This window comes from Hylobates moloch, unplaced genomic scaffold (genome assembly GCF_009828535.3).
Source record: "Hylobates moloch isolate HMO894 unplaced genomic scaffold, HMol_V3 SCAFFOLD_22, whole genome shotgun sequence".
Taxonomy (NCBI): domain Eukaryota; kingdom Metazoa; phylum Chordata; class Mammalia; order Primates; family Hylobatidae; genus Hylobates; species Hylobates moloch.
The window spans coordinates 33229465-33251545 of record NW_026652297.1 but is presented as its reverse complement, the minus strand read 5'-3'; the positions used below and the strand labels follow the sequence as shown (position 1 = coordinate 33251545).

At 37.1% G+C, this 22081-nt stretch overlaps 1 protein-coding gene across 2 annotated transcripts in view; it reads right to left on the bottom strand.

Annotated features, from left to right (window-relative positions):
* Window positions 1-22081, bottom strand: part of FZD3 (frizzled class receptor 3) — a 79885-nt gene that overhangs the window by 16676 nt on the left and 41128 nt on the right. For both annotated transcript variants that reach the window (XM_032143666.2, XM_032143665.2), the window contains one exon: window positions 2753-2901. In XM_032143666.2, coding sequence (XP_031999557.1) covers window positions 2753-2901 — 149 coding nt within the window. The remainder of the gene's footprint in view (window positions 1-2752; window positions 2902-22081) is intronic.

The following is a 22081-nucleotide window of genomic DNA, read 5'->3' as shown; positions in this document are numbered from 1 at the left end:
AAGGTAATGATAAAACAGTGTTTACATATATCTGGAAAACAAAATGTCAAAAACATGACAGAAAAAAGAACAAGTCAAAAATAGTAAAAAAAAAAAAAATATATATCTGGATTTGTTCCTCTGTAATCAATGGCCTTATTCATATATACGTACATCCCACCAAGTCATTCTTGGTTGTTGACTTTATTTTCTAAACTTGGTTAAAACTGACTTCTAGCTGTTCCAAAAATTTAACTCACCTCCAAATGGTGAAGGTTTGTCCCCTCATTTTACAGATAATGTCCAGAGAAATTAAGTGAAATGACCCAGGTAATCCAAAAGAGGATTTCTAAAAATATTTAAATCTATGTCAGAATTATTAGCATAAGTATGGTCTTAAATCTGGCTTCACTTAAGGGGAGAACATTAATTTGATTAGCACAATGTTAGAAACCAGTCTACAGCACAGTGTAACAAAGTAGTTAAGAGCAAAGCTCTGCAGTCAGACTGGGTTTGAATCTATATGTTAGCAATCACTTGTTATGAAATCTTGGTGCTATGCCTCAGTTTCCTTATCTGTAAAATGATGTCCTCCATCACAAGGCTGTTTATAGCATTAAATAATTTAATGTGTAAAGTGCTTAGAACAGTGCTTTGAGTATTAAATGTGCCCAATAAATTAGTACCCATTATTATTATCTTATAGTCGTTTCCCAAAGGCTAACCAGACAAATGCTAGAAATAGCCAAAGGGTGCCCACGCTCTTGAATGACAGAATGAGGGGCTGCCACTCCAGCCCAGAGCACATTCTGGCTTGGAAGATCACAATGACTGTTGGTTGGGAATCCACAGCTGCAGAAAACCAAATGGAAGGGCCCCTGAGAGTTTTAACCAGTTTCAAAAGGATTTCGGCCCAACCAGTATCCCCGCAAACGAACTAGGATAAATCTCTAAAAGGAAAGCTTCAGTTTTAGCTCTATCTGGAATTTCTAATGCAACTCTATTACAGAATTATTTATATATGGCTCAGAGGTGTCCAGGAATGTTTAATTCAAGTCCTTTCCTCAGCATCGTGTTTTACTGTGATTACAATACAGTTTTCCAAAGAATACACAAATAAATCACAGTAAATCCCATAAGGGAGGACACTCTAAGAAAGCAGGGTCTTGGCCTGTTCTGTTTGCTATCAAATCATTGGTATCCAAAAGTAGTTGGTGGCACAGAGTAAGCATTCAACAAGTCTTTCAAAGAATGAATAAATGCCTAGAAGACAAATTTTTTTGGTTGCTGTTGAGTGAACTCATCCCCTTCTTTCCTTTTCTGCTCTACGAAATTATATTTAAAGGAGAAATGCATTATCTGATATCACTAGCAGCAGTCTCAGATATCAGAATAAGAAATGTATACAGTCATCCCTCAATTTCCTCAGGAGAGTGGTTCCAGGACCTCCTGTGGGTGCCAAAATTCAAGGATGCTCAAGTCCCTTGTATAAAATGGTGCAGTATTTGCATACAACCTCTGGTATACTTTAAATCATCTCTAGATTACTTACAGTACCTAATACATCACTTTATTTGCATAGATTCAGTGTAGTGCTCAGCATGAAGCAAATTCAAGTTTGGTTTTTTGGAATTTTCTTGAAATTTTTTTTTCCCAAATATTTTTGATCCATTGTTGGTTGAATCCACTGATATGGAACCCCCAGATACAAAAGGCTGACTGTATATTAAACTGTGATGTTAATATAATTTGTATAACAGAAATTGTTAATTACTGGTATTTTGGTAAATATAAACTTTATTAGTGAGGCAGAAACTAAAGTAACTTCAAGTTGTATCATATAAGAAAATAACATTAACCAATACAAGGTGCATTCTACATATAATTTTAAAATATTTACAGACTACCCCACAAAAAAAATCATTCTTCCATGGATCCTAGATTAAGTAAAATCATAAGAAATAAAGAATCTACTAACTTAGAGCTTGTGATAATTCAGATAGAGATACCTATGAGACTTAAAACTGAGTAGAGTTTGAAATCACTTGTTCCACTGTGAAAACTGAAGGGTCTTGTTTTGTTTTTGTTTTACAAACTAAGGTACAAAAATTTAAAGATTCCTTAAATATGCCCTTATATCACACTGTAATATGCAGTATGGCCAACTATGAATGAAAATAACCTCTAACACATTTCAATTAATCTACTAATATCATTTTTCTATTTGGCTTTAACGTACTATATTAGAATGGAATAAGAGTATTTCTTTATATCACTTTTGGTACGCTTGGAAGAACAATGGACAACTGGAGACAGAAGTTTATCTAGGTCTTATCAGTAAATACCTGTGTGACTTTGGCCAAGCACTTAACCTCTATTGTGGTTTTCTCATTTGTAAAAGAGAGATGAGAATATATATCAACCTTCAAAGGAGTATCAGGAAGATCAGATAAGAATGTAGAGAAAAGCATTAATTTGCTTTTAAGAAAATTACAATTTGAATTTTTTTCACAAAGATTGGACTTCTTTCAAATATTCTGAATTAGTACAGGAGGCCTGGTCATCTTCTGGACTACTTGGCCATCTTCTCAAAATAAGTTTTTAGTTTTAAATTAAGACATGCTACTGTGCCAATCATAACTGGATACTGCTGAAAATGTTACAGTCTTGTTTGAATAATTCTCCAAATCCAAGTCATTTTAACATAAGCAACACAAAAAAATTTACGTAAATGTGAGGTTTGTGAACACTGTGATAATTTATTTCAACTTACTCTTTTTTCCTACGACCATGAAAAAAACTGGCCCATTCAAAGCATGTCTTTTTGCTTCCAACCCAAAATACAGAGGGAATGCCAACTATGAGAGCCATCAGGTATTTCATCAGAAAGAGAATCAAGTCTGGACGACTCATTTGAGTAACCTGGAAGAACAGAAAGAAAAGCATCTTAAATATATAAAAATAACTTTCTATTAAAGGCCATTATGAAATCTTTTTCTTTTTAAGACAGAGTTTTGCTCTTGTCACCCAGGCTGGAGTGCAATAGTGTGATCTTGGCTCACTGCAACCTCTGCCTCCCAGGTTCAAGCAATTCTCCTGCCTCAGCCTCCCAAGTAGCTAGGATTACAGGCATGTGCCAACATGCCCAGGTAATTTTTGTATTTTTAGTAGAGACGGGGTTTCACCATGTTGGCCAGGCTGCAGGTGATCCACCTACCTCGGCCTCCCAAAGTGCTGGGATTACAGGCGTAAGCCACCGTGCCTGGCCCAAAATCTTTTAAATAAAGTAGAGTAAAATAATTCTACAAATTTGATGTTTTCATTTATAAGATTTTATAGGTAATTTTCTTATTATGTGGAAAAAATATACTCCTGAAAATTTGACAATAAATTTATACTCTATACATTGAGCCATATCTATCTATCTAGATAGATAGATGATAGATATTTGGCTGACATTAGTCATCTTCTAAAATAGGGAAGAATGGACAGCATTTGTACAATGGCGGGAGAGAGGCAGTGGTGATGTAGATGAACTTTTTAAAAGAGTATGTGAAAATAAGATGCCATAGAAGGAAAACACTGATAGTTTTGACTACTAAAAATTTAAAACTTCTATAGAACAAAAAGCCTTAAATCAAATGAATAGAATAATGACTAACTAGAAATATCAACTGTATTATCAATCAATAAAGCAAACCTAAGGAAAAGAAAATGAAGAATAGGCCGGGCATGGTGGTTCATGCATGTAATCCCAGCACTTTGCAAGGCCGAGGCAGGCAGATCACCTGAGGTCAGGGATTCAAGACCAGCCTGGCCAAGATGGCAAAACCCCATCTCTACTAAAAATACAAAAATTAGCTGGGCGTGGTGGCAGGCACCTGTAGTCCCAGGTACTCAGGAGGCTGAGATAGGAGAATCGCTTGAACCGGGGAGGTGGAGGTTGTAGTGAGTCAAGATTGCACTACTGCACTCCAGATTGGGCAACAGAGTGAGACTCTGTCTCCAAAAAAAAAAAAAGATAAAAGAAGAAATAAAGTATTTGTAAGACAAAAAAATAGCAGAATTAATAACCCAAAGTTGGTTATTGAAAAAGGATAGGCCAGACTCCAGTCTAATCAAAACAACAAAGGGAAGAAAACAGCAAACACATACACAGAAATGATAATAAAGAAATAGATGCAAATAGAGAAAAATTAAAGAATCTTAGATTACTTTGCTCAATTCCATGCAAATAGACTTGAAAACCAATGGAAACAAATGATAGGAAAATGTAATTTAACAAAATTGACTCCAGAGGAAATAAAAAAATTTAAACAGATATATTATAGAAGAAATAAAGTTGTCAAAGAGCCACCTTCTCTCAGAAAGCACTAGACCCAAAAGTTTCATAGGAAAATTCTAATAAACGATTAAAGAACACATAATTTCAAATTGTCTGAAAACACAGAAAAAGAAAATGATTAAAATTATTTATATAAAGCAAGCATAAAATTGTACTTAACAAAGCCTCCATAAAGAAACTATTTATTTATGTCTCATTTAGGAATTTGTATGCAAACAGAATTCAACAGCAAATTAAAAGAATAGCCTAGGACCAAACAGGGGAATGCAAAGATGGTTCAATATTAGTAAATTTATTTATAAATTCAACATATTATTAGATCAAAGGGAAAACATATGATCATCTTCATAAATGCCACAAAGGCATTTGATAAAAGTATTCATTCTTGATTTTTAAAAACTGTAATAAAATACAAATAGATGATGAAATCCTTAAAGACACTATATATCTATATCTCAATCCAAAGGCAAACATCATGCTTAATGGAAACACCAAAAGCCACTAGAAATATTTTCATTAAAATATGGAATACAAGAAGAGTATCTACTGCCACCACTCTTAGTTAACCATTTCAACAGCTCTAGATTGCAATTAGATAAAAGAAATAAAGGTTATAAAAACTAGAAAGGAAGAGACAATGTGATCATTATTTATAAATAGTATAATTTTATGCCTGGAAAAACTAAGAGAATAAAGTAAAAACTATTATAAATTATAAGCTGGGTGGCTAGGTATGAAATTAAATACACAAATAACTTTGACATATATAAATATCAATTAGTACACATAAGAAAGAAAATTCTTCATTTACCATTGTTATGGGCTAAACTGTCTCCTCTACCCAAATTCATATGTTGAAGCCCTAACTCCCAGTACCTCAGAATGTGACTGTATTTGGAGGTGGGGCCTTCAAAGAGGTAATTAAGGTTATGTGGATAGATCCTAACCCAATCTGGCTGGTATCCTTATAAGAGGAGGAAATTGGGACATAAAGACACCAGGGATGTGTACACACACAGAAAGGCCATGTGAGGACACAGCAAGCAGGCTCCCATCTACAAGCCAAGGAGAGAGACTTGAGAGGAAACCAAACCTGCCAGCACCTTCATCCTGGACTTCCAGCTTCTAGAGCTGTGAGAAAATTAGTTTCTGTTGTTTAAGCTACCCAGTCTGTGGTATCTCATTATGGTAGCCCTAGCATACTAATACAAACTATAACAAAAGCGACAAAACACCTAAGAATAAATTTAATAAGAAAAATGATCTATTTGAAGATGTTTTAAAACACACCCCACTTCGACCTCTTCAAGGAGAACTACAAACCACTGCTCAATGAAATCAAAGAGGATACAAACAAATGGAAGAACATTCCATGCTCATGGGTTGGAAGAATCAATATCGTGAAAATGGCCATACTGCCCAAGGAAATTTATAGATTCAATGCCATCCCCATCAAGCTACCAATGACTTTCTTCACAGAATTGGAAAAAACTACTTTAAAGTTCATATGGAACCAAAAAAGAGCCCGCATCACCAAGTCAATCCTAAGCCAAAAGAATAAAGCTGGAGGCATCACGCTACCTGACTTTAAACTATACTACAAGGCTACAGTAACCAAAACAGCATGGTACTGGTACCACAACAGAGACATAGATCAATGGAACAGAACAGAGCCCTCAGAAATGATGCCGCATAGCTACAACTATCTGATCTTTGACAAACCTGACAAAAACAAGAAATGGGGAAAGGATTCCCTATTTAATAAATGGTGCTGGGAAAACTGGCTAGCCATATGTAGAAAGCTGCAACTGGATTCTTTCCTTACACCTTATACAAAAATTAATTCAAGATGGATTAAAGACTTATATGTTAGACCTAAAACCATTAAAATCCTACAAGAAAACCTAGGCAATACCATTCAGGACATAGGCGTGGGCAAGGACTTCATGTCTAAAATACCAAAAGCAATGGCAACAAAAGCCAAAATCGACAAATGGGATCTCATTAAACTAAAGAGCTTCTGCACAGCAAAAGAAACTACCACCAGAGTGAACAGGCAACCTACAGAATGGGAGAAAATTTTTGCAACCTACTCATCTGACAAAGGGCTAATATCCAGAATCTACAATGAACTCCAACAAATTTACAAGAAAAAAACAAACAACCCCATCAAAAAGTGGGCAGAGGACATGAACAGACACTTCTCAAAAGAAGACATTTATGCAGCCAAAAAACACATGAAGAAATGCTCATCATCACTGGCCATCAGAGAAATGCAAATCAAAACCACAGTGAGATACCATCTCACACCAGTTAGAATGGCCATCATTAAAAAATCAGGAAACAACAGGTGCTGGAGAGGATGTGGAGAAATAGGAACACTTTTACACTGTTGGTGGGACTGTAAACTAGTTCAACCATTGTGGAAGTCAGTGTGGCGATTCCTCAGGGATCTCGAACTAGAAATACCATTTGACCCAGCCATCCCATTACTGGGTATATACCCAAAGGACTAGAAATCATGCTGCTATAAAGACACATGCACACGTATGTTTATTGCGGCACTATTCACAATAGCAAAGAGTTGGAACCAACCAACAACGATAGACTGGATTAAGAAAATGTGGCACATATACACCATGGAATACTATGCAGCCATAAAAAATGATGAGTTCATGTCCTTTGTAGGGACATGGATGAAACTGGAAAACATCATTCTCAGTAAACTATCGCAAGGACAAAAAACCAAACACCGCATGTTCTCACTCATAGGTGGGAATTGAACAATGAGAACTCATGGACACAGGAAGGGGAACATCACACTCCGGGGACTGTTGTGGGGTGGGGGGAGGGGGGAGGGACAGCATTAGGAGATACACCTAATGCTAAATGACCAGTTAATGGGTGCAGGAAATCAACATGGCACATGGATACATATGTAACAAACCTGCACATTGTGCACATGTACCCTAAAACCCTAAAGTATAATAAAAAAAAAAAAAAACAATAGTTGACTGGGGCTGGTTAGAAAAGGGAGTGACTGTTAATAGTCATGAGGGATCTTTCTTGAGTAACGGAATGTTCTAAAATTGAATTATGGTAATGATTGCACAACTCTGTAAATTTACTAAAAATCATTGAATTGTACACTTAAAAATAAAATGAAATAAAATAAAAAAAATAAAAAAATAAAAAACACACCCCACTTCAAACATGTTCTTAGAAATAATTTATCATAAGAATGCAGATTCTCCTTGATTTAGTTATTAAATTTGACACAATCCCAAAATTCCAAAAAAAAAACAAGAGTTATATGAGAATTAGACAAGTTGATTTTAAAGTTTACATGGAAAACAATCAAGAACAAACAGGAAAGTCCTGAAAGAGAAGAGAAATACATCATTAAGCTGTAATAATTAAAACTGTGTAATTACAGAATACAATGTTTAATATAAGCAGTATTTAAGTAAGTGACACTTCAAACCATTCAGAAAAAATATGTTTATTCAATAAATGGATTCTGGACAGGCTTCTAGAAAAAAACAGAGCTGAAGCCATACCATATTTCATACCTAGATGAATTTCTAAAAGATCAAAAATTCAGGCCAGGCGCAGTGGCTCAGGCCTGTAATCCCAGCACTTAGGGAGGCTGAGGCGGGTGGTTCGCTTGAGCCCAGGAAGCAGAGGCTGCTTTGCGCCACTGCACTCCAGCCTGAGCAACACAGCAAGACCTCGTCTCAAAGTAAATAAATAATTAAATAAAAACAAAAAAAAAACCAAAAATTCAAATGTAAGGAAAAAATTAACAACAAAAAAGAAACCATAAAGTTGTAGATGAAAGCTTTTATTTCGAGGAGAGAGATGAAGAGTGACTTTCTAACAATGACACAAAACTTAGAAGCCATCAAAAAGAGACAAGTGAGCCGGGCACAGTGGCTCACACCTGTAATCCCAGTGCTTTTGGAGGCTGAGGCAGGCAGATCACCTGATGTCAGGAGTTCGAGACCAGCCTGACCAATATGGTGAAACCCCGTCTCTACTAAAAATACAAAAATTAGCTGGGTGTGATGGTGGGCGCCTGTAGTCCCAGCTACTTGGGAGGCTGAGACAGGAGAATTGCTTGAACCTAGGAGGCACAGGTTGCAGTGAGCTGAGATCATGCCACTGCACTCTAGCCTGGGCGACAGAGCCAGGCTCCGTCTCAAAAAAAAAAAAAAAAGAGACAACTGTGCTACATAAAATCCCACATTTCTGCATGGCCATAACTATCATAACAACAGCCAAGAGACAATAAAAAAGCTGATATAAAATTGTTGCAAATTATATGGCAGATAAAAGGGCTAATTTTGTTAATGAATAATAAACTCCTACAACTAAAAAAGCCCGTGACCTGAAGAAAAATAGGCAAAATATATCAACAATTTACAGAAAACAAAAGACACATCTAGAGCTCAGACTCATAGTTAAATTATATGCTGGTTCTATTTTTTAACCTATCAAATAGGTAAGATCCAAAAGTCTGACAGTATATTGTATTAGCAAATGTGTGGACGAATACTCTCATATATTGGCGATGGAGAGGTAAATTCATAAACCTCTATAAAAGACAATTTGGCTATGTCTATCAAAGTTATACCCTTTGATTAAGCAACTATTTAAAAAAATGTATGCTACAGATATATTCATCTATATGTGAAATGATGTATGTTCAAGTATTGTACACATATCATATACCAATCGTAAAATATTAGAAGCAATATGATTTATCCATTCAATGGAATACCATGAGGGCATGAAAAGATACTGAGGAAGACTTTTCTCTTTCGGTATTGATCTCCAAAATATATCATTAAATGACAAGAGCAAGGTGGGGAAGTGTGTATGGGAGCTTACCAAGTGAGTAAAAAAAGAGGGAGCAAAGGAATATACTTGTTTGTACATGCATGAACATCACTGAAAGAGGATATACAAATTCCTTATAAAATTCCAAGTTACCCTTGAGAGGGGCACTGGGAAGCTGGGAAACACAGACAGTGACAGAAGGGAGACTTTTCCCATATACTTTTGTAGCTTTTGGGTTTCGAACCATTAAAAACTTTTTTTTTTTGAGATGGAGTCTTGCTCTGTTGCCCAGGCTGGAGTGCAGTGGCATGATCTCGGCTCACTGCAAGCTCCACCTCCCGGGTTCATGCCATTCTTCTGCTTCCCAGAGTAGCTGGGACTACAGGTGCCTGCCACCATGCCCAGCTAATTTTTTGTATTTTCAGTAGAGAAGGGGTTTCACCATGTTAGCCAGGATGGTCTCGATCTCCTGACCTTGTTATCCGCCTGCCTCAGCCTCCCAAAGTGCTGGGATTACAGGCATGAGCCACTGCGCCCAGCCTTGAACCATTAAAAACATTTAAGAATAAAAAAACAGAATTTAAAAAAATATATGTATGAAGATTCTAAATATAAAAATAAGTGCTGGGTGGGGCACTGGGAAACACCCTCACTGTTGGTAAACTGGTATAACCTTAGTAGTATACAATCTTGTAAAACTTATAAAAAATTTAAACGTATATTCCATTTGATTCAGCAATTCTATTTTGAGAAATAACATCCTAAAGAAATAACAGGTCAATAATAGGGGATTGTTTAAATTATGGTACATCCAAACTACCAAATATACAGTCATTCAAAAAATAATGTAAATGAAAAAAGGAAAATACAGACAGTTGTGTGCTGGTAAATGTTCAACAACTGGCTCTCTGGGTCAAATGAAGCCCTGATTTGCAGCATCTGCCAATTTCGATGATCACTTTCAAGCAACCAGTGTGATATCACCGAACGTGGAACTGCATCTTACGGGCCTAAGAGCCAGCTACAGCACACAACTAGGTATAGACTGACGTGCCAAATATGATCACCATTTATGTTTCAAAATTATACAGTCTTGTGTCACTTGACAACAGGGATATGTTCTGAGTGATGCATCGTTAGGCAGTTTTGTCATTGTGTGAATATCAGAGTGTACTTAGGCTAAACCTAGATGGTATAGCCCACTACACACCTAATCTTTATGGAATAGCCTCTTGCTCCTAGGCTACAAACTTGTACAGCAGGTTACTGTACCAAATAATGCAAACAATTGTATCACAATATTAAATATTTGGGTATCTATTTAAACATAGAAAGGGTAAAATAAAAATACAACATTATAATCTTATGGGACCACCATAGTCCCATATGCGGTCCATGGTTGACTGAAACATTGTTATTGTGGTGCATGGCTGTAATATCTATAACATTATTTATACATATATTAAATGACTTTTGGTATGTTTTTTAATATACCAATATGCACTGTTCTGGCCATCTATGACTGTATAAAAAACTAAGCCAAAACTTAATGGCTTAAAGCAAGAATTTATTATCTCTCACAGTTCTGTGAATTGACTGGGCTCAGCTGGGTGATTCCCACTTGGGCTCTCACATGTAGCTGCAGTCAGATGATGGCTGGGGCTGGAATCATCTGGATGTTAGTCTGAGCTGGACATACATACAGGATGGCTTCTTCACTCAAATGTCAGCTAGGCTGGCTGGAAAAGACGGGAGCTGACTGAGAAGATCTCTCCCTCTCTCTGTGATTGATCCTCTCAATCACCTTTCTCTCTTTCTGTTTCCCTCCCTTCATGAAGCCTTCCTATACAGCTTAGGGCTAGCCTGGGCTTCCACACATCTTGTGGTCTCAAGATTGTCTGACTTCTTACTAGAGGCTGACCTCTCCCAAAGCAAGCATTCCAAGAGATCTTGGCAAAGTCTTGGGGTCATACAGAATCACTTTTGTTGCATTCTCCGTATCAAAGGCAAGTCACAGTGCCAGCACGATTTAAGGAAAGGGACTACTCAAGAGCAAGAGATGTGGTTCGCTGGTTGGAGGCAGGGGGCTGCATCTCTCTGAAGAGTAGCTGCCATAGTGGTTGCTACATATGGTTGGAAGGTTTGTCCCCTCCAAAACTCACGTTGAAACTTAAACCTCAGTGGGGGAATATTGAGAGGTGGGGCCTTTAAGAGGTGTTGGGTCATGAGGGCTCTGCCTCATAAATGGATTAAGGGGTTATCACAGGAATAGGACTGGTGGCATTAAAAAAGGAGGAAGAGCGACTGAACTAGTACACTGAGCCCTCTCGCTACGTAATGCCCTGCATCAACTCAGGACTCTGCAGTTCCCATCAGGAAGAAGATCCTCACCAGATGCGGCCCCTTCAACCTTGGACTTCTTAGCCTCCATAACTGTAGGAAATAAATTCCTTTTCTTTAAAAATTACCCAGTTTCAGGTATTCTGTTTCACTTAACAGAAAACAGACTAGACACATAGGGATCAAAAAGTATGGAAAAATGTAAATTGTGGTTATATTGATTTGCAGGGGTAAGGGGGCTTTTACTCTGAGTATGTTTTATCATTTTCTTCCCACATATTTTGGACTTTTTAAAAGTGGAAAAGACTATACGTGTATAATCAAAATTGACAAAACATTTAACCAGGAAAACTTTTGCTGTATTAATGGAATGCCAAAAGTTCATGAGATACAATGTAAATTTATATTATGATAGATATCAACAAATGTTCTACAAATGAATTGCTCTAAGAAATTATCAAAAATTATACTGATATTTAATCTACAGTATATAGTGATATCATAAATATGTAAAGTAAGCTATATAAATAAATCAATGATCAACTAGATAGAAAACACAATAAATTTCTAAATGAATCAATACCTTGGACTTACATTCTGTATACACAAACACATCCTTTCTTGCATTTTCCAATATGTATTCTCCAATATGGTATACTACTTCTTAAAGGCAGATATTCACATATTAAGGAGGAACACATGAATGTAGCAGATAAAATAGGTTGAAAAGCGTAAAGTACTTAGAACTGTGTTTGACACCTAATAAATATTCAAAAATGTGTTTTAGGAGCACTACTATCCCAGAAGATATTAACAGGTAATCCATATTTTATCCGATTTTATTTTACCACAGAGTATCTTAAAAAGACATTATCTTAAAAAGACATTCTGTGGTAAAATAAAATGTGGGTATTATGAGCCTCCTCCCCACCCAGAGGGATTATACATTAATATATTCAAGGTTCTGAGAAGTCCTGAAGAACTGTTTATTTTTGTTTACCTCAGTGTTTTCTAAGCTGATAGATACATTTCCTCCACTAAAAATTAAGGAGTTGGAATAGGTAAATTCTAAGGTTTATTCTAATAGCCTATGAGCCTATTAATCTGGAAAAACTTTACAGGGGAATTAGAGACTAGCTTTGCTACAGAAGTTATTTTCCTTTTCCATGATTAAAAAATCTATCATATTAGTTAAAATACACATGTTAACCATAACTGTATACATTTTTTTTTTTTTTTGGCTCACAACAAGAGAAAATCTCATAAAAGTAGAGTGTGGGCGAGGTGCGGTGACTCATGCCTGTAATCCCAGCACTTTGGGAGGACAAGGCGGGCAGATCACTTGAGGTCAGGAGTTCATCAGCCTGGCCAACATGGCAAAACACCATCTCTACCAAAAATACAAAAATTAGCCAGGCGTGGTGGCAGGTGCCTGCAATCCCAGCTGCTCGGGAGGCTGAGGCAGGAGAACTGTTTGAACCTGGGAGTCAGAGGGTGCAGTGAGCCGAGATTGCACCACTGTACTCCAGTCTGGGTGACAGAGTGACACTCCGTCTCAAAAAAAACAAAAAACAACAACAACAACAACAAAAAAACAGTGGAGTGTGGCAAGGCAAAGAATGAGAGCTGGGAAGCAGACTTCAAATCACACTTGCTTATACTCAATAAATGGTGAGAAAACAAGGACTAACTGAAGAAAAATAATTATTTGTAAAGAGGTGACTTACATAAGTAATATGATGAAGAGGATGAAGGCAAAGAAGATAAAAATTAAACCTAATAGAATTGTAATGAAAAAAGATAAAGAGAGCTAATCAGAATTGATCACAGAATTAGAACAATTGTGTAATGTGAAGAGCACTGGCCTGAGCGATGTGACATGGGTCAAATCACTTTTTATAAAATAAGAGGCTTGAACTTAATGACTTCAAGGTTGTCTTCAATTCTAGATGACTGATCATCTAGAGTCTAAATCCTATCCTTAGAGATATATCCTATCCTACTCATCCCTTTGTTTTACAGATGCAATCAAACTCTGGGGAAGTGAACTGATCTGCAAGGTCACACAGCTAATTAACTCAGTCACTTAAATACTGAGTGCTACCATGACCTGGTACAAAAGACATAGCAGCAAATAGTCAGAAAATTATCTGCCCTTGTTGAACTTACATTCTAGAGCAGGGTAAGGGTGCAGTGCTATCAATGTATAGGAACTAAAGAAATCTTAAAATTTCAGGTAGCAATAAGAACTAAAACACAAGGTAGGTGATAGCGTGTGTGGGTGTGGTGTGGTAGTGGATGGGCAAGCTTTTTTATTTTATTTATTTCATTTTTTGAGACCAAGTCTCACTCTGTTGTGCCCAGGCTGGAGTGTAGTGGCGGGATCTTGGCTCACTGAAACCTCTGCCTCCTGGGTTCAAGCGATTCTCCTGTGTCAGCCTCCCAAGTAGCTGGGATTACAGGCACGCGCCACCACGCCCAGCTAATTTTTGTATTTTTAGTAGAGATGGGGTTTCACCATTTTGGCCAGGCTGGTCTCGAACTCCCTACCTCGGGTGATCCACCCACCTTGGCCTCCCAAAGTGCTAGGATTAAGGCGTGAGCCGCAGCGCCCAGCCAGCAAGCAATTTTAGATCAAAGTGGTCAGTAAAGGCTTCTTCAAGGACATGACATTTAAGTAGGGATTTAGGCAGAAGAAACAGCAATAACAATAATCCTGACAGAACAAGTTTGCTGTCTCTGAAGAATAACAAAGAGGCCAGCAAGGCTAAAAGTGAGCATGGATGGAAGAGAAATGGTAGGAGATGAAGTCAAAGAAGGAGGTAGGGGTCCAGTCATATATGGCACTTCAGGGAATGGTTAAAAAAAAAAAAAGGATTTCATTCTAAAAGTAACAGGAAGCCACTGGAGGATTTTGTACAAACCGGCAACATGATCTCACTTACGTTTTTAAAACTCGCTCTGGCTACCGTGTTGAAAATAAACTAAAGAAACAAAAGTAGAAGCATGAAGATGAATAGGAAGGCCACTGTGAATTACTGAATGGCTTGGTAGAGGTACTGAGAAGCTGAAGGATTGGATCTGAGATACGTGAGAAAGAGAGGGTCCAAAGATAGCTCCAAATTTGGATCTGAACAACTAGTGGATAATGATACCATTTACTGAATGGAGCAGAACTGGGAACGCGATGCAGGAAGCAGATTTGAGAAAAATTCAGAGCTGTGTTTTAGACATACTAAGTCTGAAATGCTTTGTAGACTTTCAAAAGAAAGTGTCATGTAAATAGATATTCTGGAGCACAGAAACAAGGTTGGGCTGTATAGTCTGAAACATGGGACTGGATAAGATTATACAGAAAAAAAGGAGAAGGGAAAGAAAACAGAGAGAGAAACCCTATCTTCCAACTTCGATTCTTTAGCACCTTAAACTGCATTGTCTGTGTAAATTAGAAATATTGTTCACGTAACATAAATGCTTGAATAAGAGGGAAGGAGCGCTAAAAACAAAATCAGTAATAGCAACAACCAAAACCTCCAATTAGGCAAGAAGATTTGGAAGACAGCAGGGATGTAACACAGAACATTTTGCATTACAGGGTTCTGGTTAAAGCCAAAATTCCAGAAAAGACAAGTCAGCACCTGCCTATGGCAGGGATACAGTGAGAAAGCAACTAAAACAACACCTGTTTTTTGAAGATGCTACAGGCAGAGTGTTGGAGCCAGAGGGCCAAGACACTGAGGAAGAAGAGCCAAGCTACTGCTATAAAGAAGGAGTGTCCCCTTATAAATGAAGAACGAAGAAGAAGGAGAATACATTATTATCTACTCATAAATCACACAGAGACACAAAAATAGTGAGGTAGTTAGTATGTAAAACAGGCCATATACTAGTTAGAAAGGCAAAGCCTACCAAAGAAAAATATTTAAATAAAGGAAATGGGATACAGTGTTTAGTTTTTATTTTTAAAAAGCCCTATAATAAACTGAATTTTATTTATTTATTTATTGAAAGGGGCTCACTCTGTCGCCCAGGCTGGAGTGCAGTGGTACAATTCTCGGCTCACTGCAACCTCCACCTCCCAGGTTCAAACGATTCTCCTGCCTCAGCCTCCTGAGTAGCTGGGATCACAGGCACCTGCCACCACGCCCAACTAATTTTTTTTATTTTTAGTAGACACGAGGTTTCACCATGTTGGCCAGACTGGTCTCAAACTCCTGACCTCAAGTAATCAACCTGTCTTGGCCTCCCAAAGTGCTGGGATTATAGGTGTAAGCCACCACACTTGGCTATAGAACTTTTTTTTTTTTTTTTTTTGAGACGGAGTCTCGCTCTGTCACCCAGGCTGGAGTGCAGTGGCGCGATCTCGGCTCACTGCAAGCTCCGCCTCCCGGGTTCACGCCATTCTCCTGCCTCAGCCTCTCCAAGTAGCTGGGACTACAGGCGCCCGCCACCACGCCTGGCTAATTTTTTTGTATTTTTAGTAGAGACGGGGTTTCACCGTGGTCTCGATCTCCTGACCTCGTGATCCGCCCGTCTCGGCCTCCCAAAGTGCTGGGATTACAAGCGTGAGCCACCGCGCCCGGCCAGCTATAGAATTTTTAAAGAAAAAACTCACAAAATATTTTAGTTCCTTGCATAATTAAAATCGACAAATAAGAAAATTGTCAAGTATTCTTTTTAAGTGTTCCTGAAAACGTTATATTCCTATTGATGTTGTATCACCTTTGCAATTGGAAAAAACTTACCTGATGTATCCCAGGACTTTGGGAGGCCGAGGCCAGTGGATCACCTGAGGTCAGGAGTTCAAGGCCAACCTGACCAATATGGTGAAACCCTGTCTCTAAAAATACAAAAATTAGCCTGGTGTGGTGGTGGGCGCCTGTAATCCCAGCTACTTGGAAGGCTGAGACATGAGAATAGCTTGAACCCGGGAAGCAGAGGTTGCAGTGAGCCGAGATCGTGCCATTGCACTCTAGCCTGGGCGACAGAATGAGATTCCGTCTCAAAAAAAAGCAACAACAAAAAAAACTTACCTGATGTATTTCTTTGATCTACCTGGAGAATACCTGGCAAAAAAGGGAGACATCAGCATCTACTTGCTGTAAGCCCTGGGTCTTGATGACTGTCCCTGTTCTACAACAGCCTGGCTAGCTATAAATAGCCTACATCCACTATCTTCTGAATCATCGATCTCCACTAACACTGCTCTGATTTAATCTACAGAGTTGCAATAACTCTTTTCAACCATCATATAAAAACCATTTACCTGTGTTTTGATTTTTCTATTTAGATACATAATCCACCAAAGACCCCAGGGCTTAAATTATTTTTAATTAAATAGAAAAAAAACTACTCATGCTAAGGGTGAAATACCCTGCAAAAGAAGAAAAACACTTAAGGTATTTTTTTTTATTATTGTGCTGGCCTAAATTCAATACTTGTTTTTGAGACCTTAGCTTTGAATCAGGTTGGCAGAGTCCTTGGCTTCTTTCCTTATCAAGAGGAATCTATACTTTACTAATAGAAGTACATATTGCATTGGGTTTGCTTTTATTTTTTTAAATAAATTCATTGCAAAATATTGACTTATATCAAGCCTATGGTCACCTAAAGCCTACAGAAAAATGAACTATTCATCAGGTTCATACAGAGTCTGTCATACAACTGGTAAGTGACAACAGTTCCTGAATGGAGGTCTTCTGATTCCCGCTTTTGTGTACTTTTTAACTACACTACACTGCTTAGCAACCTTTACTGTTATTATGCTTTGAAAAGTCACCTAGTTGCCCTATCAAATATAACGGCTTATTATGTGATAGTAATTAAGACAATGTAGCACTGGGACAGAAAAATAGACCCTCGAATAGAACAGCAAAACAAATTTCACATATGGGAACTTGATATATGACTAAGGCAGTATTATAGATCAATGGAGAAAAGATGAACTAGTCAATAAATGGTGCACGCAACCTAGATTCCTCACATGCGCAGCTCACAACAGGGTTCGCGCTCCTATGAGAATCTAATGCTGCTGCTTACCTGTCAGGAGGCTCAGGCAGTAATGCGAGTGATGGGGAGTAAATACAGATGAAACTTTGCTGGCTCACCCACCACTCACTTCCTGCTGTGTGGACCTATACTGGTCCATCACCTGGGGGTAGGGGATCCCTGATACAGGGTATAACTATCATATTCCTGAAGGTATCTTTATTTTTACTAGGTTTCTCCGTATTTTTTTTTTTAAGAGATGAGAGAGTAGAACTAAAAACTAACTGTTCTTTAGTCACAGAACTATCTGGTTTCCATGTTTATTTTCTCTTACTAGGCTATGAACTGTAGGGCAGAGGCTGTATTTTATTCACAGTTGCTTCTCCAGCAACTATCAATATGCCAAAATATATAATATATATATAACATATATAATAAATGGTTTTGCATTAATAAATGAATTTTATAAAAGGGGAAAAACAAGTTGTGGTTTATGGGAAAATAGTTTCTAGATTCATTTAATATTAGACCTGAGAAAAAACCCTTACAGATTATTCAATCCAATCCCCTAAAATTTTAGAGATGAAGAAAGTATAAACTTAGTGACTAGCCTAAAGACACAAAACTAGTTAGAGATATAGCCAGAACTATATGATGTCTCTCCAAATACTCAGACCTGTGTTTTTGCATATGAAGAGGTGTAAAATGATGTTAAGTCTGCAGGCTTGGGAATCAGTTCACATCCCAGCTCTGTAACTCACTGTATGACTTATATCAAGCCTATGGGATAAACTGTATAAATATATGAGACTCAGTTTTCTCATTTGTAAAACTGAGTACAATATAACCTACTGGGCTAATGTGAGGATTAAATGAGATGATGTGTATAAATTATTGAGCATAGGACATGACATACAGCATATAACTTAAAAAACTAGAAGCAACTATGATTATTAAACCATGTTGCTTCTACTCTACTATTCTCATAAAATACTAAAATTATTTCCTAAAATTGGTATGGTAATGCCTTCAAAGATTACTGGAAATACGTCTTATTTACATGTGTTTATTACAGTGATAGGTTAGAATTCATTTTTATTTATTTATTATAGTGATAACAGTACTAGATTATATTGATTTTGAGACAGGCCCTCTTTGTGCCCGTAGGTGAACTAGGCTGACCACCACCTGATGCCTCCAGTACAATATTCTATTCATTTTTTACTGGATCTCGTGCAGTGGCGCAATCTCAGCTCACTGCAAGCTCCGCCTCCTGAGTTCACGCCATTCTCCTGCCTCAGCCTCCCGAGTAGCTGGGACTACAGGCGGCTGCCACCACGCCTGGCTAATTTTTTTGTATTTTTTAGTAGAGACGGCGTTTCACCATGTTAGCCAGGATGGTCTTGATCTCCTGACCTCGTGATTCGCCCGCCTCGGCCTCCTAAAGTGCTGGGATTACAGGCGTGAGCCACTGCGCCCGGCCTAAATATTTTTAATACTATTATGCAGTAGAGTAAAAGGCTGATCCTCAAAAGTAGTAATGAGAATGCAACAGTAACAATTTATATGCGACAGAAAAACGTCATAGGTCACCAACCACTGTTATAAAAGAATGATCAAAGATGACATAGAGTAATACTTGTTATAGATGAGGGGCCAACAAACTACAGCCTGAAGACCAAATCTGTCGCAATGCCTGTTTCTACAAATAAAGCTTTATTGGAATACTTCCTTCCATTTGCTGACTTACTGTCTATGGCTGCTTTTATACCACAGCAGCAAAGCTGAGTAGTTGTATCATAGCAGCAAAGCTGAGTAGCTGCAACAAAAACCAATGGCCAGCATGTCTAAAATATTTATTATCTGATCTTTTACAGTTTGCCATGCCCTACTGTAGATAATGGCAAGTACATTGAATTTTTTCCTAAAAATGTGTAAGCTGTTTGCATACCAGGTATTTCTGCAGTGAAGACTTAAACTGAACACACAACTTAGGTTATTCTGTTTAACAGAGGCCAGAATAATAACTTGTATATTTTATCATATTTATCCAAAAGTGTCATTTGACAGTATTTTACAACCAGTACATAACAGTATTAACAGTTTCTATAAATTTCTATAATAGTCTATGTTTCCTTCATATCCTATTCTGTAATATTTTCTGGCAAAACAAGAGATATAGAATATTTTTTCAGGGAATTCTCATTCTTTTCCTCTATGACAGAAACTAAATAATTTTGAGGTTTGGCCCTAGAAGTCATAGGTAGGCAGGATATTTACCGATTTAAAGATTAGTAGAAAAACAAAAAAAAGGTTAGTAGTACTACATATTTATACAAAAGAATTACTCATTGTCTAATGTTGGAAGTGTAAAACATACCCATTTCCCTCATGGTCCTTTCATAAACAATTCTGATTCCTTTTGGAACTGCCTGGTAAAGGGAAAGACTCATCAGAAAATGAAGCTAAAATCATAACAAATTAGATTTAATGTTATTCTGCTATTTTTGTATTTTTGTGAATCAACACTAGATAAAACAACAGATGGGATGCCTTGTATGCTCAGAATAGTAGAAATAATATTTTTTGTTTGTTTTCTATAAAAATAATTTTTTTTTGAGACAGGGTCTCCCTCTGTTGCCCAGGCTGGAGTGCAGTGACACAAACTCGGCTCACTGCAACCTCCACCTCCCGGGTTCAAGCAATTCTCCTGCCTCAGTCTCCTGAGTAGCTGGGATTATAGGCGCGTGCCACCACAGCCCGGCTAATTTTTGTATTTTTAGTACAGATAGGCTTTCACCACATTGGTCAGGCTGGTCTGGAACTCCCAACCTCAGGTGATCCACCCTCCTTGGCCTCCCAAAGTGCTGGGATTACAGGCATGAGCCACTGCGCCCGGACTATAAAAATAATTTTTAAAGAATTCTACAAATGGCTGTAATGTGAATTTGACAGTCTTGGCTAAGCTGCTTGTACTATGGTAACACATTTCTGTTACCGAAATAAAAGTTCTAGTGTCAAAATTCCTTGGGACATACTGCATTAAATTAGATGGATGAAAAAGATGAAAAAAATGAAGGGGAATTTTAGGAAAGGAAGGAAACATGTGCTTTTCAAAATCGATGTTTAAAAGGAAAAAAATGACTCTAGTACCGAGTATAGGATAATCCTTTTTAAAGCCTCAAGAATTATGTACTTGTAATAACAGGAGTTAATATCGAAATTTTACTTTGTGCAAAGCACTCTGGTAAGAGGTTTATATTTCTCATTTAATCTTCATTGCCACACATGAGGTAGATATTACTGTATTTAACATATTATTTTCTGCATTTTACATGAAGGAATGGTAGCAACAAGTCATAAACCCAGCCTGTCTGATTTTAAAGCCCACATTTTTAACGAATATTATGCTAAATTCAAATTCTTTTCTAGAAATATCAAGAATCTTTGAGAACTATAACTCTTTCATAGGATACTTCGAAACTCTTAGAAGGCACTAAATAGAGGAAATTATTATTAGACCAAAAAAACCCAAATATCTGTAAAATTACTGATCTGTTATTTTAAAATACACAATATAAAAAAGTATTCTAGAAATAAACTAGTTTTTAAATTGTGAAATATTACTCTGACTACTCAGACTATATTTCATAATTGAGAATTTAGGCATTCAATACTACTTTTCAAGTATTATTTAATAAACATTAAAAATGAGTGTTCTTGCTAAAAATGGTTGGTATAGTATTTTAAAATCTAGGTAGCGACATCAGAAACAAAGAGAGGCTGAAAGACTGTCATAGCCAAGAGGAGGCCAGGGAGACATAACTACCAAATGTCATCTCCTGGGTGGGATCTTAGAACAGAAATAGGACATTAGATAAAAACTAAGGAAATCTGAATAAAGTATGGACTTTAGTTAATAATAATGTATCACTATTGGTTAGCCAATTATAACGGATGTGCCATAGTGATATAAGATGTTAATAACAGGGAAAACTGGTACAAGGCATATGGGAACTCACTGTGTTATCTTCACAATTTTTCTGTCAATCTAAAACTGTGCTAAAACCTAGAATTTTATTTAGAAAACAGAAAAAAAAAAGCCAGTGAAAACTGTTTTCAGCAAGAACACTCATTTTAAAATACTTTACACTCAGCCAATTTTTCTTCAATTATGAATTTACATTCATGCAATTTGCATTAAACCCAATTGGTATTTTGAAAAAAACATGATAAACAACTCAGGAAGTAATTTTTTCAGATTTTTGAAAGTTTCTGTAATATGAGAGATAACTGTTAAGCAACCTTATTGGTTTTTAAGCAAATATATTCAAATGTTTTCTCTTTCTAAGTCACCTGAGGAGACTGTCCATCATTGCTTAAAACATTTAAAAAACTTATTAGGAATTATTATCAGTGCCTACTGAGTGTTCTATAAGGCACACTCAATAACAGCAGATCTTTATTCAAGTATGTGTGGGTATTACTTCAATATAAAAATTTCACATCACTGGTGCTCAATTCAGAAGTCTGTATAAGATTCCTTTAAAAATAAATTCTGAACAAAAACAAATATTAATATCCTAA